Source organism: Hemicordylus capensis, chromosome 6, assembly GCF_027244095.1.
Source record: "Hemicordylus capensis ecotype Gifberg chromosome 6, rHemCap1.1.pri, whole genome shotgun sequence".
Lineage (NCBI taxonomy): Eukaryota > Metazoa > Chordata > Lepidosauria > Squamata > Cordylidae > Hemicordylus > Hemicordylus capensis.
In genome coordinates, this window is record NC_069662.1 from 71,201,424 (window position 1) to 71,219,878 (window position 18,455).

Below are 18,455 nucleotides of genomic sequence, written 5' to 3' on the forward strand. Positions count from 1 at the left end.
TTGGTAGAATTGCCATGGCCAAGTTAGATGTGAAGCTAAACATGCAGCTACCACCAAACACAACAGCCACACATCTATTGCCCCCTCTTGTCTTATAGAACTTCTGCTTTGATGTTGCAATGTTTTGCCCTCCCTATGAGGCAGCCAGTTTTTCGTGATGTCAGAACACTGATATGTTCCTCTGGATGATATGGAGAAGTTGGGTGAGCTAGATGTGTGGTTGCTATTTTTTGTGGCTGCCACCCATTTAGCATTGCATCTAGTTTAGTCTAAAGTTGATTCATATATGCAATTCTTCACTGTGCATAAATACGTACATGTGATTGTAGCAGTTCTACTATATCTATCTAAAAAGAGTTCCTTATTTTTCCTAATTAGTTACAGTGCTTGAAACTGCAATTATTTCTCCTGTTCCTTCTGCAAAGAGCTGTTGTCTTGCTTAATAGAAAGTTGAGGTGTTCTGTAATACATAGTGTAACTATATGCCCCAGAATTGCTTGAAATGTTTTATGCTGAATTTTGTTCAGAGGTTCTCTGATCAGGGTTGGGGTTTTTTTTTTTGCTGATGGTACCATCTTCTGCATTCTAATGTGCCATTTGTTGTTTATGGTACTTTATGTAACCAATTAACTCAACTTTTTTCTAGCAATTTCTGTCTCTCTTCTTCAGTAGAGAAGGCCAGGGTTGCAAACTTCAAAATGAGGCAAACAGTTGCTGCAGTGAGCAGTGGTGACAACCACCACCTCTCCCCTGACAGCCTTTCCACCACTGCTGCCTTATCTCAAACATAAGAGGAGGAGAGCAAAGTGGGAGCAACAATTAGCTAGGCTCCTTCCATGACAGGCAGGGCAGGCAATGCATGTGTGCAGAGGGTAAAGTTGGTGGGTTCCAGAGTCTCTGAGGCATTAGTGCTGTGTGCACTTGGATGCAGCAGCAGCAACGTGCATAAGGACTGGCGCAAGCTATGCTGGTGCCTGAAATGGCTTGATGAGCTGCTCTCCCCATCTCCATGCTTGTAGAACGCAGTGTTCCATGGAGGAATTTTCCTTCCCCTCCCAGTCACGAGCACCTGTTTCCCATAGCACATAAAGCATGCCAAGGAGGAATTTTCCTTTCCCCACCTAACATGGACCTTGCTCCTCCTCCTGCCTCCTCCCCCACAACTTGGACCTCCCTCCTCATCCCCTCCAACAAACAGCCCCTTCCCTCCTTCTCTTTGCCTGTATCTTTCTTCCCCACACTCCCTTTCCCTCCTTACCTTGACACTCATTGGCCGCTGGTTTCCCCATATTTCCTGTCTCTTTAAAAGAATGCTGCTCCTTTCCACACCCGCCCTTTCAGGGCAGGGAGATTAGCAGCAGCAGGGCAGGCAGGGTGAAGGGAGGTGCAGTGGGGTGCCTGTGGCCAAGGTGCTGCCCTCCATCCTGTCCAATCCACCATCTCACAGTGGCTCATTGGTGGGCTGACCCTGGCTGCTCCTGCGTTTGGGCAGCCTGGCATTGAGGTTGCATAGCAATAGCAATAGCACTTACATTTATATACCGTTCTATAAGCTCTCTAAGCGGTTTACAATGATTTAGCATATTGCCCCCAACATTCTGGGTGCTCATTTTACCAACCTCGGAAGGATGGAAGGCTGAGTCAACCTTGAGCCCCTGGTCAGGATCGAACTTGTAACCTTCTGGTTACAGGGCGGCAGTTTTACCACTGCACCACCAGGGGCTTGGCATACATTGTGCCAAGGAATGAATGTACTTCTCACAGGATCCCTTCAAGAGACCAATTGCTTTTAACTATACTTGTGTACTAAAAGATGGGCTGAATGAGGTCAAAATAAAATTGTTTCTAGTCTATAAGTTGTTGAGATAACCTTCAGGTTCTATCAAGTCCTACTGATAACACTGTCAGAAAATATTGAAATGTTATCTGACTCAAATGGCAGATGTGCCAAAGTAAAATTGTTTCAAAATCTGGAAAAGCAAATGATTGTTTTCTGAAACTATTCCAAAAACAGTGTGTTTATAACATTTCAATCTGATATGAAGAAAATCTTTCTAGTTTAGCTTACATTGAGATTATCTGATTAGTGTCAATGTTGATGTGGCCTTTTTATGAAGCTTCACAATGTGGCCTTTTTATGAAGGAGACTATGTAATAGATTCTATGATTAGAGGTTTTTCTCATCTACAATGAAGCCATTATGTTGAAGTAGTTATATATTTCTCCTTTTGTAGCCTCACCAGTGGATAAACCATTGGTGCCTTCTGTGAAGACAATGGGACATGATCAGAAGGGACATGGACCTGAAAAGCAGAGGCTAAGTAGCAAAGATGTAGGTTATCGTCCTAAATAGTGATTGTGCTACATTTGTATAGTGGATCAGTTGTATATTCAAGACTCCTATAGTTCTATATCTGCACGGATTCATTTTTACAGTCTGTCACTAATAATAGCTTAAATTGGTGCAATTCTTCCCTTATTGGCATTCCACTTCCTAATTTCTTGACATGAAAATTAGTACCTCATTAAAGAGGCACTGACTTTCCTTGCAGTATCTCTATCCTGACCCTTTCTCCACCCTTCTTCCTTTGTAATCAAATCCTTTTTTCTTAAAGAGTGTGCGTGCATGTGCGCACAAATATCTACTCTCTCAGTTCTCCTCATTTAGTGGAATCCCGTTTTTCCTAACTGCTTCTGTTCCCCAAAAAGTTATGTTTCACACTTCTCAGAACTTCCATAATGTCTCTGCCTCTCTCTGTTATACTCATTCCCTCTCTCCGAGAAGTTTCAAAAACTTTAAAATAAAAGATCAACTTTACTTCCTGCTGCCAGATGCTTTCTGCTCCCCTGCTAACTGAGCAAAGAGGCACCTTTTGAAGTGGTGATCTCTCATCTTTAGTAGGGGGAGAGCAACTGGTCCTATCCTACCCCAGCACAGCATCCCTCCAGTGGCTGCTGCTGGTGTCTGTTTCTTTTTAGATTGTGAGCCCTTTAGGGACAGGGAAACATCTTATTTATTTACTTTTTCTATATAAACCATTTTGAGAACTTTGTTGAAAAGTGGTATATAAATAGTAGTAGTTGTTTCTCACTGAATAGGAATACATAATTCTTGCTGTACAATTTCTCCTACATGCCCTTGGTATTTTATTTGATTTCTCCTCTTCACATCACAGCACTGCATCTTATTGTTTTCTTTCTTTTTCTATACCACAATCTCAAACTATTTCTCAACATTTCTGTCCAAACACTGGTCCTACATTCTCTGTTTTCCATTACCCCCTTTGCCACAACTCCTCCTCCCTCAGTGGAGAAGTGTATCCATAAGTCAGGTTGCTCCTCCTACCAGCTCCTGAGATGTGGCCAGTAGCAAAGCATCTCATGGAGGAGGGGCATACCCACTGCCTTCCAGCTTCCACCCTGTCTAGCTCCAGAGCAGGAGCCTCAGTGCCTTGTCTGTCCCTGAGTCTCTAGGAGAGAAAAGAAGGGACATGGCAGCATCTAGGGTTGCCAACATTTCATTGCCAGAATGAGGGGCACAAGTTTGTGGGGGAGAGCTGGGAGGTGTATGTAGTGGTAATCAAGAGCCTGAGTATCATTGACGTATATGTAATTGAATTATATGCTATTGAGGGACAAATGCTGTCCCCATAGGGACCAACATTTCATCCCTGAAATGAGGGACATCCTGTGTAATGAGGGACAGTTGGCAACCCTAGCTGCATCACCCAGCTGGATTTTTGCTTTCAGCCCACCAAACCTTGTTTAATTGCTGGAATGGTGGAGTGTGAGCGAAGCGGTGAGCGAGAGTCTTCCCTTTTCGATGAGTCTGTCTCTTACACACACTGTGAGCTGTGTAAACCTTAGGCAAACTCTTTAAGTCCCAACTGAAGAAGTGGTGGGACTCTTAAGGTGCAGCCATGGTCTCCCAAATGGAGAGGACCCGACTTGTCCTTTCAGCTCAGCAGCAGCCCAGTGCTGCCCAATGGTGGAGAATTGGTTGCTGAATATATAATCCCTGAATATATTGAAGTTTGACTCAAGAAGCTGGGCCTAGAAGTGGTTAAGAAGTGAGGAAATAGTCTTCTTACCAGCTCAGGAGAGTCTTCTAAAAGGCAGGAATAACCTCTATGACAGGAGCTCCCTGACTGCAGTGTTGCTCTCTACAGATAGAGGGTGACCACCACTGGAGATGCAAGAGGCCTCTGTTCACTCTAGTAAGGGCTCTGATCAGGAGTCTAGGCCACCCAGGTGATCTGGGAGTGGGTGGGGGAAGCCGGAGGCACCCATATTCCCTCTTCAAACTTCTCCAGCCCCCTCTCTTTGAACTTGGGAGTTCATTCTGCTTCTCTCAGGATTTTATTCCAGGGAGATTTTCCTGGGTTACTGCACATGGCCCACAGGAATCTCAGTCTACACTAAGATTCCTGTGGGCCATGTGCAGGCCTTATCCACCCATAGAACTGTAGGGTAACCATGAGGTCTTTTCACCTTCCCTGCCCACTGAGGATACTATCCCATGCCCACAGCTTTTTACACAAATCATCCATTCATAGTGGCCTAACCTGGACAAGGGCAGGGGCCCTTCAGGTACCATGAAATGTTTGTATCTGTCCCCTAAGGTGATCATGGACATGCTGAGGGTTATTTTGGTCTAGGTGCCTGTGGCTACCTTGGTTAAAGGCCAGGTACTGCCCTAGGAGAGGGACAAACTGTGGAAAAATTCAGACGATAAAAGGTGCAGTGCCATTTGGCCAGATCCCCTCTTGGCATTGTTAGGTATTTCTTCAGGAGAACTAGAGACATTAAAATCTAAAGATGTACTATCCTTTATGTTGATAGCAGCTAGATGGATCATAGTCTAAAATTGGAAAGAGTGATTATTATCCCTAGAAGAATAGTATAACAACCTTTGGTATATTGCAATGGCCGAAAAACTGATTTGTTCCTTAAATATCTGAAAAGGTATAATTCCATCTCAATCTTGTTATGATTTGGCAGGATTTATTATTATTATTGAATTATAAAGATTATGGTAAATTTGAGACAACCCAATTAATCCAAGTTTGGAAAGATGTTTTTATTTAAGAATGAACTCTATGTTGTGGAGTGTTATGTGTCTAATGTTTTGTAGTCACAGGTTTTGGCTTGTTTTTCTTCTTTTTTCTTTTTAAAATGATGGTTGTTATAAATGTAATGGTATCTGGTGATTAAAATTTTTTTTTTTACAAGTGCCATGCAATTTTGAGGCAAGAGGCCTCAGCCCTGGACCTGAGAGCCTCCAAGGCCTCATCCATATTTACCTACCTGGGCATCCATGTTTTGGTTAAGGAACCTTTGCAATGGGTTCTTCCAGGCCACTCCAAACTGAGGCAGGGGTTGAACAAACTGGGCCAAAAGCTACTGCCTTCACAGCAGATGCTGTGCTGGATGGCATGCAGATTTCTGCCAGAGCCCTGGCATGCGATGTGACTGTGGGGAAACACTTAAGCCTCAAGAGTTGGAAACTTGATCTGAAGTCTCATTGGCTACCATACCCTTCAATGATGGCAAGTTATTTGGTGAAAGTTTGGACATGGTTCTGCTTGAGACTAAAGTCAGAGGCCATGCCATCTCCTTTTAAAGCAGATAAGAACACCAACACAATATCCAATTCTTCCTTTCAGACACCCAGATCCCCCTTTTTCACAACCATCCCAGGCAGGAGCAAAGTCAGTGGAATGGGCCCAAACTGCCCTTCTAGGGAATCCAAAACTCTCAGCCCAATAGGGGGTTCAAGCTACAGATCTCTCAATGACTATTAAACTGTGACCCCACTGGAGGGCAGGCTTCAAAAGTTTTGCCACTGGAACCTCTCACCCTCTGACCAATGGGTGCAGCAGACAATCAGTCAGGGGTACTCCCTAGTACAGTATTCAGCCTCTAAATAGATTCCTTCTCTACCTGAGATCCCACAAGAGGGAGGGGGGAAAGGCTTCTATTTCAGGCAATTCATCATCTCCTCCTGATACAGGCAACTGTTCCCCTTACAGAGCAGTGCCAGGGAGTGTACACCATCCTGTTTATTGCCCAGAGAAGAACTGATATTAAAATCCCGTATCAAGTTCATCAGGAACAGGGATTTTTTCGGATTGAGACTCCGCTTCATCTTAGTATCTCTCCGGAAGGGGGACATTTTGGCCTCCTTTGTCTTCAAGGAGTCATATCTCCTCATTCCTATTCACCCTGCCAACAGGAGGTTTCTCAGGTTCATGTACAACAATCAGCTACCAACATTGTGCACTTCCCTTCAGTCTGAGCCCTGCACCATGGTCATGGTGGTACTTGTGGTGCATTTGTGGGCCAAGGGCCTATATTTACATCCTTAGCTATATGAGCTATTGATCCAATCACACACACCCCCAGAAAGCAAAGTCTCAAGAATGTCCAACAGACACTAGAGTGCTTGGATTTGTCGTGAACAGGCAAAAGGGTTTCCTGTCTTCAAGCACCCAATTCCAGCACCTTGGTGCTGTTATAGATAGGAGCAGCGGCCTGGCAACCCTGCGTGCCAGCTGAAGGGACAAGATCATAAAGATCTGCAAGTCTCTAAGGAGCAACCATTTCAGCCCTGTGCTCAGCTCAGAGACAGTAGTCCAGGGAGAAGAGGCAACATAGCATCGACAGGTTGGAACTCAAGGCTATTAAAAATGCCCTTCCAGAGTTCCAGCCAGTTTTGATGCATTATCATATGCTCATCAGAACTGACAACTTTACCACCAAGATTCATGTCAACTGCCTTTTGGAAGGGCGGTATAAAAGTTTTAATAATAAATAAATAAATAAACTGGTAGGGCAGCATGAGGTCCAGGTCACTGATGTTAGAAGCACAACTGATTTTTAATATAGGCAGAGGCCACTGTGGCTTTTCTCACATCCAATCTGCAGGAGAAATTGAGTGTTAAACAGTCTGGTTAAGCCATAGAGAGACTGACCAGGCGGAATGGGTTTTCAGTGATCAGGCCTTTGCATGCATAGTGCGCAGGTTCAGTCAGCTGGTAGTGGATTTATTTGCCACACTGGAGAATGCAAAGCTGCCCTGCTTCCTGTCCAGGTGTGTGCAGGAGGAGTGGAAGCAAGAGATGCCTTGACCACCAGAATCACAGCCAGCTCTACTAGGTGCACTGCCACATCTGCTGCACTCTCCACTCAGGCCCCACTTATCGATATTTGCAGGACAGCCACTTGGACATCTTTGTCTTTTGCTTGGCACTTTAAGCTGCAGTCCTTAATTTCCCCTGAGAAGAGTCTTTCAGAAGGTGGCTCCTCAGTGAGGGCCTGACCTTGGGAAAAAACAACCCCATTAATTGGGAGAGGTTTTTGCGTGTTCAGACCTATGGTTACACTCCTCCACTGAGGGAGAATGAATAGTTAGCTCTTACCTGAAAGGTCATTCTCTTCAGTGGTCAGGAGTGTATCCAGCCCGCCCAATTCAGTGTCAGGTCTGTCTAAGTCTTTTCTTTCTGCTGCTGGTCAGTTTCCCTTTCTGGGGAGGGCCTGTCATCTTTGAGGTATTGTGCTAGTCATAACCCATTTCTTGGGAGTCCTCTCTTCCTTTGGTTATATTGTTTGGGTTGCCAGTGTTTGTTATGTTGTTGCATGTTGGCACCAGAGCAATTCAGTGGCTTGTAACCTGGAAGGCAGTGGATATGCCCCTCCTACATGGGTTATGTGAGCTGCTTTGCTATTGGCCCTGTCCCAGGAGCAAGTAAGAGGAGTAGCCCAACCTATGGGTATACTCCTAACCGTTGAGGAAAATGACCTTTTAGGTAAGTGCCAACAATTCATTCTACCTCTCCCTACCAAATTTCACATACCATTGCTACTACTTATTCTCACAATTTTTCAGTTCCACTTCCTCATCCCTTTGCAATATTTATCTGAACTGTTTATACCTTGTCCACTTTTTCTTCTCATGGTACATAATATTCTTAAATTGTCATCCAGTTAGGAATATAGGAAACTGCTTTATACCGAGTCAGACCATTGGTCCATCTAGCTCAATATTGTCTAGCACAGACTGGCAACAGCTATCGAAAGTTGCAGGCAGGAGTCTCTCAGCCCTATCTTGGAGATGGGAGGGATCTTGGAACCTCAGATGCTCTTCCCAGAGTGGCCCCCTTCTCCTAAGGGGAATTTCTTGTAGTGCTCACATGTAGTCTCCCATTCAAATGCAACCAGGGCAGACCCTGCTTAACAAAGGGGACAATTCATGCTTGCTACCACAAGACCAGCTCTCCTCCCAGGGGAGTTTCTGCTTTCCAAACAGCTGCAACCTTGACCTATAAATCTGTTACTCAAATTGGTGAATGTGCCTAGAACAAAAGTCCAAGCCTTATCAGAAATAGTTTATCATGAGGCTTGCAAAGAGGTACACTGAGTTCTGCTCTGCATAAATTAAAGAGCACAGGGTGGTGGTAATGATGATCGTGTTGTTTCCACAATCATGGAAAACTGCACTTGGAATCTTCCAAATCTTTGACATCCCAGCCTTTTGAGACAACTTTTTTATTGCTTCTGGTAAGAATATACTTTTCCACAAGCATGCTTACTCTTGCCTCACCATTTGAGACACTAATTTACAATCTTCTGCTATTTCCCTTAATTTGGGGTGTCAGTGCAAGCACTCACAATTTGCTAACTGCTGGACGTTGCTTCATACTGAAGTCTAATCTTCCCATTTACCAAATACTTGCATCCTGTCTGTATTTTGGGGTGTTTTGTTGTTGTTCCTCCCATTATAGTAGCTCACATAATCTGCTTACTGCCACAGTAATTCAAAGGGCATATTTCCATTTTTAAGACTTCTTTTCAAGCATGTTTTTTTCCTAAGGGCTTCTATGGGCATAAGCCATTCTAATACTTTTCCTTCCCAAAATTGACAACACTCTGTAGGCCTAACTTATACATGCTACAAAGACAACCTGTAACCCTTCTATTTTCCTAAACTAGGTACATCTCTCAATCAATCTTAAATCCCCAAAATGATTTTTTGGGCCCATCCGTTCGCAGCATAAAATGTAGGCTGCTTCTCAGAAGGTTCCACTGAATCTATTTCTTTCCCACTCTTTACTTTTAGCTCCCTTTCAGCTCACTTCCAGGTAGCTGATTCACATCCCTGTATCTTATAATCCATTACTCACGGTTCTGAGTTTCTTCCCAGCTAAATTCAGTTTTCTTTTTCCCCTCTCCCCACACCCCACACCCATTTTCCTTTCTGCATCCATCCACTTCCCCATTACTCTTACACATTCTATTTTAGTACTTCCCCTGCATGGTGTTAGTTTAGCACAGGGCTGCACAACTTCAGTCCAAGTACAGGCGTGGTCCGTGAATGTGCCTCTGCGGCGGGCGGCTTCTTTATGTGTAAACGGAGTTGGTGCTCCGTGCCGCCCAGCAGCTCCCGCAGTGGGGAATCGCCTCTGCCACTCACCTGGCCACTGGCGGGGGCTCGCCTCCATGGGAGCCAGGTGAGTAGCAGAGGGGATTCCCCGCCGTGGGGGCTGCTGGGCAGCACGGAGCACCGACTCCGTTTACACTTAAGGAAGCCTCCCACCCCACCCCTGGAAGTGCGTTCATGGCCCGCACCTACCCAGGTGTACTGTTCAAAGAACCACAAGGCATTTAGGCTTAGTTCTTTCAGCTCCCTTGTTTGCCCAGGTTATGATCCCAACAAAAGATCATTTAGGAGGAGGTGAGAGCTGTAACCAGCCAATCACTAACAAACCACCACTCTCCCATGCCTATTGCCTTTTTTCATCATATGCCTTTTTTCATCATATGGTGTCCCTGTTGCCTGCATTCTTCACAATGTTGCTGTCAGGTGTGGTCCCCATATGATATCCCTTGCTTATTTCCCCATTTATGCTGGATCATCAGTTGGAAGTCATTGTTTACTGAATAGCATACCAAGCCAAATTAATTTGATATATCAATCAAGGGCTTCCCTAGCTTTGTATTTTTCAGTGTCTTGGTGTTTATTTTTTTTCCATGGTGGCATTTAGTGCACCAAGAAACAGACAGTTTTATTAACTTGGCATGGCTAATTGTTTCTGTTCATATATTCCTAAAAGCCCTTGTCTGTCTGTAGCAGAGGTAGGCAACATGTGGTTCTCCAGATGTTGCTTAATTACAGCTCCCTTCACCTCAACCACAATTTATTACAGCTGAGGATGATGGGAGCTGTAGTGCAGCAACATCTGGAGAGCCACACATTGAGGCGATTCTCACAACCTCCAAAAAGCAGGCTAAAGAAGCCTAGCCCTCTTTTCGGCGATCATGTGCTGCCATAGGAATCGAGTGGCTCCCGGTAGCAAACCGCCCTAACTACCCCTCCCCTTAGCCCAGGTTAGCAGAGCGAGCGCTCCGCTAACTGGGGTTAATGGATCGTGTGTTGCCATGGCAACTCGCGAGAAGACCCCCCAACCGGGAGGCGAAAAACAGCCTCCTGGCTCAGGGGTCTCTCCAGCATCTCTGTGCGCTCGCGCAGAGCATTCTGGAACTTCCAGGGGCCGCGCTGCTCCCGAACTCGCAAGCCCCGCTGGCTCTGTAACGGAGCCAACAGTCATATGGGTGGCCAATCTGGCCACCCAGGGCAGACTGCAGGATTGTCTGTGGGGAGAGTGGACTAAGCTCGCTCTCCCCGCTTAACCCCATCTGGCGGTTCCCACTGATTGTGGGAACCGCCTCATTGCCTACCCCTGGTTTGGAGATGGGCCCATTATACATTACATAGCTGTCTAAGCCCTTGAAACTTTCATGGGGAACTGATATCTGATCAGGGGCCCTGATGTGTGTTCTAATTTTTAGTCTTAATCTTGAAATGGGGGTCCGAGGTAACTGGGTACTTACTTATCCATGCCATTATACAAGCTGGAGAGCATAGGGTACCCTCTTTCCACCACCCCCGGCCATGCTAGGCAGCTGTATGCTGGGAATGAAGGTGCATCCTTTCTTTTATTGTAAAACAGCGTATTCTCTGCTGATGTAGGAGGTCACCCAAGCTTGGGATTACATCCCCCTGCATACTCCAAAAGGCAGAAAGTAGTCACACTTGAAGATCCTTAACCCAGTGCATGTGGGCAGATCTCCTACTTCCTGCCTTTGCTCCAGAAGGCTCGCATTACAGCTCACTGGTTCTGGCCTTGTTTACTAGGCCTCTTCTTCGCTTCTGCTTATATTCCTATTATTTTTGACTATTTCCAATCTCTTCTTCACCTGGTATTCTACAACTCTTATTTTCAACTAGTTACTAAAGAAAAAAAAATTAACAACAACAACAACCCCCAGTGAGGCACTACCTTGGCGTGGTTGTGGGGCTTGTGTGCTCTGATGAAGGTGAGAGCTATGCCAGAGGTCCAACCATACTGGACAGGTCTCACCAGAGGAGCCAGACAAAGAGTGCCTCTCCCATCAACACTATGGTGAGACGTAACTTTAATAAATCTATACCGGATCGGTCGTCGCCCGGGTCAACAAGGACCGCGCCAGGTGCTATAGTCCCTGGACATCTGGTGGCAAGTGGGCTGCAGGACTCAGGATCTTCGGTTGAGCAACCAGGGCTGGAGACAGCAAAGCTACTGGAAGAAACGTCGCTTAACCGAAAAAAATATACAAAAAATGCCAACAAGGAAATAATGATCTGCTATTACAAGTCTAGTCCAACTAGAAGAAGTTATTTAAAAAGAATGTACCAAATTTGGAAAGAGAAGCATCCAGAAACAGAAATAACAGAACAAAGGCTAGCAGACCAGATAAGATACATAATAAGAAATAAAATATTCACAGGAGTTGAGCTGGAAGAACTGCAAAGAGCAACACAGGCTCAAGACATGGAAGAAGAATTACCACCAACTGAAGCAGTTGCTCAGGCGCAGATGGAGGAGGTGTTGGAAATAGAAGATACCACCATTGCTGAACTGTTTCAAAATCAAAACCAGGCAACCTCCCCTTTGCCTTCACCTCAAAAACCCAAATGCCATTTAACAGAAAAGCAACAAGAACTAAAGCAAAAAATAACTGAGCACATGAACCAAACAACCACCAGGGTTCGACTTCCCGCTCTAAAAACAGTTGCCAAAAAACAACTTGCTCAGGCATTAAAAGATGTCAATGCTGCACTTGCAGAAATAACAACCAATAATTTGCAAGAAACAAACCAACTAATGTACAGTGCAGCAACAATAACAACACAAGAGCTCGGATATAAGATCAGTGGACCTGTAAAAAAAGAAAGCATTACATCACCTAAATGGAAGATTAGATTAGAAAATAAAATCTCCAGGTTTAGATCAGATGCTAGTAAACTGAAAGATATGAAAGACAAGAAGCTGAAGAATGAAAACACCAAACAGTATCTGATCCAAAAATACCACCTAGATTCAAGGAAAATTAGAGAAGCCCTGGAAATAATAAAGCAGCAAATAACAGCAGTGTCAAAGAAGATTAGCAGATATGAAGCCAGAATTACACAACACTGGCAGAATCTCCAATTCCAGTCGAATCAGAGACGTTTCTACCAAAGCATAGAAGGAGAAACTGCAAGAAATGTAGAAACTCCAAATAAAGAAGAAACAGTGCAATTCTGGGGGAAATTATGGGACAATCCAATAGATTATAATAAAAAAGCAGGCTGGATGAAAGAGGTCAAAAAGTGTAACCAACAAATGCAAGATCTAATAATAACACAAGAATTAATAAGTGAAAGAGCAAAGAAAATTAAAAATTGGACTGTGCCAGGCAACGATGAACTGCATGACTTCTGGTTTAAACACCTAACAAGCCTTCATAAACAACTATCAAAACAGTTCAATCACATTATGAAAGGCGATGATATTGAACAATGGCTAACAACTGGGAAAACTCATCTCATTATGAAAGACCCAGCAAAAGGTGCAGTTCCAAGTAATTATAGACCGATAACCTGCCTGCCAATCATGTTCAAATTATTAACTGGAATAATAGCAGATGAAGTAATGCAACACTTATTAACTAACAAACAGCTTCCAGTTGAACAGAAAGGAAATTGCCCAAACACCAGAGGCACAAAAGACCAGCTGCTGATTGACAAAATGATTTTAGAAAACTGCAAGAGAAGAAAAACAAATCTAAGTGTTGCATGGATTGACTACAAGAAAGCCTTCGATTCATTGCCTCACACATGGATACTAAAATGTTTAGAAACAACTGGTGTCAGCAAAAACATTCAGATATTTATTAAAAAAGCAATGAGCATGTGGAGTACACAGTTAACAATCAATGGCGAGGCACTTGGACAGGTTAGCATTAGAAGAGGCATTTTCCAAGGGGACTCACTATCCCCTCTATTGTTTGTAATCGCCATGACCCCACTTTCACAAATACTAAACAAAAGAGGCCTCGGATACCAAACATCTAAAACATCAAGTAAAATTAACCATCTGCTGTACATGGACGATCTGAAGTTGTATGGAAAGTCCCATTCAGAAATCGAATCACTGCTAAACACTGTCCATATATTCAGTAGCGATATAGCAATGGAGTTTGGACTAGACAAGTGTGCTGCATTACGGTAATAATGAACAGAGGGAAAATAAGAAAAACAGAAGGAATAGAACTGCCCAATGGAAGCAACATCAAGAACCTGGAAGAGAAAGAACCTTACAAATACTTGGGCATTCTCCAGGCTGATAACATCGCACACACTGAAGTTAAGAGAAAAATTGGAAGTGAATACATCAGAGTTAGAAAAATCCTCAAGTCCAAACTCAATGGTGGGAACACCATACAAGCCATAAACACCTGGGCTATACCTGTAATCAGATATACTGCAGGAATAATAGACTGGACCCAGGCAGAGCTAGAGACGCTAGATCGTAAGACCAGGAAAATCATGACCATCAATCATGCTCTGCACCCCCGCAGTGATGTAGATAGGCTCTACCTCCCTTGCAGTTCAGGTGGAAGAGGAATGCTGCAAGTCCATCAAACAGTAGAGGAGGAGAAAAGAGACCTTGAAGAATATATCAAGGACAGTGAAGAAGATGCACTTCAAATGGTCAAGAACGCGAAACTATTCAACACCAATGAAAGAAAGCAGGCCTACAAGAAAGAACAAGTCAAGAACAGAATAGAAAATGGAGAAATAAGCACCTGCATGGTCAATATGTACACAAATATAAGTGGAAAATCAGACATCACCAAAACCTGGCAATGGCTTAAGAATGGCAACTTGAAGAAAAAAACAGAGGGTTTAATACTGGCTGCAGAAGAACAGGCACTAAGAACAAATGCAATAAGAGCCAAAGTCAAAAAATCCACAACAAACAGCAAGTGCCGCCTTTGTAAAGAAGCAGATGAAACAGTGGACCACCTGATCAGCTGTTGTAAGAAGATCGCACAGACTGACTACAAACAAAGGCATGACAAGGTAGCAGGGATGATACACTGGAACAGCTGCAAAAAATACAAGCTACCTGTAGCCAAGAATTGGTGGCACCATCAAATTGAAAAAGTTGAAGAAAATGAAGATGTAAAAATATTATGGGACTTCCGACTACAAACAGACAAACATCTGCCACACAATACACCAGATATCATTGTAGTCGAGAAGAAAGAAAAAAACAAGTTAAAATAATCGACATAGCAATACCAGGGGATAGCAGAATAGAAGAAAAAGAAATAGAAAAAATCACCAAATACAAAGATCTACAAATTGAAATTGAAAGGCTGTGGCAGAAAAAGACCAAAATAATCCCAGTGGTAATTGGTGCCCTGGATGCAGTTCCAAAAGATCTTGAAGAGCACCTCAACACCATAGGGGCCACAGAAATCACCATCAGCCAATTACAAAAAGCAGCTTTACTGGGAACAGCCTATATTCTGCGACGAAATCTATAACAATTGACAATAAAATTCAGCCATCCCAGGTCCTTGGGAAGGACTCGATGTCTGGATAAAACAAACCAGTCAATAACACCTGTCTGACTCTGTAAACAAGAAATAATAATTAATTAGTTATTTCATATCTGTTCTTCCTACTGTCCATTCTGTTCTTTGTTACCTCTCCTCACCACTTGCCGAACCTTTGGCCAATATCCGCTAAGAAGACCTTTGGACTCCTGGCCGTTAGGGAGAGACCCGCCTGTCAGCTCCTGTTCCCGCCAAAAACTTGGGACTGCGCGAATCCTGTTACGAAAATGGCGGATGTATCAGAGGACCTTGCTGGCGCCAGTAGGCCACAGCGGTCCTCACTGTCACCAACAGTGAGGAGACTGGGCGCAATTCATGCCACCAGCCATCCACTGTAACAGGACACAAGCAGCGGCACAAGAAGCAGAGGCATCCAGACAAGGAGGCCCCGTTGGTGGGAGAGCTTTCGACCGGCAGCGCAGGCAAGGTAAACCCGTGAGATTTGGCCTCTTGCCCCCACTCCCACGCCTTTCTCCAGCAGTTGGGCGTGCAGGAGGAGGACTGCCCCAGCAAGTACTGGGGCTGCACCGAAAGGAACGTCAACAGGAGCGGCCACCCCAGAGCCTGTCGGAATCAGCCGTGGAGGACGTGCGGGATGATGAGGCAGGCGGTGCTGGGCCTGTGGATGGGGCATTGGAGCACCCAGAAGACCATGAACAGCTTCCCCCAGTGAGATCGAGACTTGCTCGGGGGGGGGGTGAGGAGGTGGTCGCAGATGCCCCCTATGTGGTCCCTCCTTCAGGGCTTACTCATACGGGGAATGTGGGGGTTCCCCTCAATGCTGCTACTGTAAAGGGCTGGATTCAGTAGGCCATTCAAGTCTCACTGGCAGCGGCGCTTAAAGTGTGGAAACCTGCAAGGCATTGGAAGCGGCAGGCTGTGATCCATGTGTCATCCTCAGACTCTCAAGAGGAGATGGTGCCTGCTAAGCAGCCCAGGGTGGCTATACGCCAGGACTCTGTGCCCAGGGGTAGGTGGAGGTCTTCAGACGAGTCAGGAGAGGACTCCCCAGATTTATTGTGACCCGGGGGCAGTGGGTCGGAGACACTGCTGGGCGACCCAGACAAGGGGTCCTCCTCCTCGGAAGAGGGGGAGATTATTGAGGACTCTGCAGCAAACTTACACAGTCAGAGGCTCTCTTATGGAGGATTTCCAGCCACTAATTAACCAGGCTATTGCTGCGCTTGATTTGAAGCCAGTTACAGAGGAACAGGTCTCTCCTGTGTCCAAGGGCTCCTTGGTGCTGCCTAAGGCGAAGGTACCGCAGACTAAATCAGTGATGCCTGGGGGCTTCACTAATACCATCAAGGAGGAATGGGCGGACATTGCGACTCCCAAACGTACGTCGGCATTGGCTAGCAAATTGTACAACTTTGAGGAGGAGACTCTGGACTTGCTGAAGGTGCCAATTACGGATGCTCCCTTCGGGGCCCTACATAATAGCGTAGTGGTTCCCAAGGATGGGGACTCCTCTTTTAAGGAGCCAGGAGACAGAAAAGTGGAATCTGCACTGCACAGGGCCCACGAGGCTTCAGCAATGGCCATCAGAGCTGACACCACTGCGTCCTTGGTGTTTAGAGCATCGGTCTTGTGGATCGACAAGTTACTCAATGACCCTCCTGCTGATCAATCTAAGATGCAGCGTAAGCTACTTTGTCTGCAGAGGGTGGCTGCCTTTTCAGTGGATGCTACTCTGGACAGTGTTCGATTCTCGGCATGTGCGGTCAGTGCAGGTGTCCTGGCAAGAAGCAACATATGGCTGAAATATTGGAAAGTTGATAATATGTCTAGGGCTAATTTAGCTTCTGTTCCCTATGCTGGGGGGAAGCTATTTGGGAATGAGGCCATGAAAGCGGTCCTCATTGAAACTAAGGATAAGCACAGGGTTCTGCCATAAGCCCCTAGGAAGGAGTACAAGAGTTTTAATCGTAGACCGACGCAAACCGTCAGGGCGTTTAGACCTCAGTTTCGTCAGAGGGAGCCTTTTAGGCTTTTTCGATCACAGTGGAACAGATCCAGAGGCCAAGGCAGGCAAGGGTTCAATCAGCAGAACCGTCAGTCTTTTGGAAACCAGCAGCAGGGCCCCAAACAGCAGTCCTGACTCCCACTCAGGCAAAGTGGGGGCCTGCCTTTTGGACTTTTGGCCCGTTTGGAAAGAATCCATAAACGACAGGTGGGTTCTTTCCATTATCCTACACGGGTACAAAGTGGAGTTGGCCAGCCCCTCAGGAAACAGATTCCTCCTTACCCCAAGATCCAGGAAACCGGAAAAGCACAAGGGGTTGTCCATGGCCATTCAGCATCTAGTGGTCATAGGGGCCATAGAGGAGATCCCACCTCTTCAGAGAGGCAAGGGCATCTGTTCTATGATTTTTACGGTGCCAAAAAAGGACGGATCGGCCAGGGCAGTTCTCAACCTACGCCCAGTCAACCGCTTTGTGTTAAAGAGGAGGTTCAGGATGGAAACCCTTCGTACCATCTCAGAGGCATTGCAGATGGGGGGGACTACATGGCTTCAATAGATCTCCAGGATGCCTATTTGCACATCCCCATTCATCTACTCAGTTGACACCCACTCCGCTTCTGCTACATGAGGAGGCATTATCAGTACAGAGCCCTTCCTTTCGGGCTCTCATCAGCCCCCCAAGTTTTTACGAAGGTTTTAGTCTGCTAGTGGCCATACTACACACCGAGGGGGTCCACCTGTATTGTTACCTCGATGACTTGCTCATCTGTGCGAGTTCGGAAGGGGCAGTTGGTCGGCTCTGTCCAGAACAATGTCTGTGTTACGTGCCCATGGATTTTTGATAAATGTGGGCAAGACACACCTGACTCCCACACAGAGCCTTCGTCATCTGGGCATGTTAATGGACACTTCAGTATGCAAACTGTTTCTGCCACAGGATTGAATGGAGGTCTTATCATCACTGGTTCATGTGATTGCTTCGAGACCGTGGGCCAGCCTTCTCAATCTAGCAAGGTTGTTGGGTCTCATGGTGGCGGCTATGGACTCGGTGCCTTGGGCAAGGTTTCATCTACGGCAGTTACAGTGGACTTTCCTCCCTTACCAGCACAGGATTGCTCTCAAGCGCGACAAGAACATTCCTCTCTCGGTGTCTCTTCATGAGTCGATTCGTTGGTGGATGGCCCGGGGAACCTAGACAAGGGCAAGCGGTTCATAGAACCCGAGAGAGTGATGGTCATGATGGTCACCAGCTTGTCGGGCTGGGGGGCTCACTGTCAGAACAGGTCTGCCCAGGGGCTTTGGTCGGTGGAGGAGTCGCTCTACAGCATAAACTGGCTCAAGCTGCAGGCTGTCTTTCTGGCCCTAAAAGCCTTCACACCCTTGGTGAAGGGAAGGAACATCTTAGTGTGTACCGACAACATCTCAACCAAGGCACACATAAACAGGCAAGGGGGGACAAGGTCAAGATTTCTTTTCCTTCAGTCTGTGGAGTTGTTGGATT

At 45.6% G+C, this 18,455-nt stretch overlaps 1 protein-coding gene across 7 annotated transcripts in view; it reads left to right on the forward strand.

The window, feature by feature from the left end:
• The window catches only part of CEP72 (centrosomal protein 72), an 80,645-nt gene that overhangs the window by 30,733 nt on the left and 31,457 nt on the right, over positions 1–18,455 (forward strand). For 6 of the 7 annotated variants that reach the window (XM_053261381.1, XM_053261383.1, XM_053261385.1 and 3 more), the window contains one exon: positions 2,235–2,332. The exons of the other annotated variant lie outside the window; for it this stretch is intronic. In XM_053261381.1, the coding sequence (XP_053117356.1) occupies positions 2,235–2,332 (98 nt within the window). The remainder of the gene's footprint in view (positions 1–2,234; positions 2,333–18,455) is intronic. 7 annotated transcript variants of the gene reach the window in all.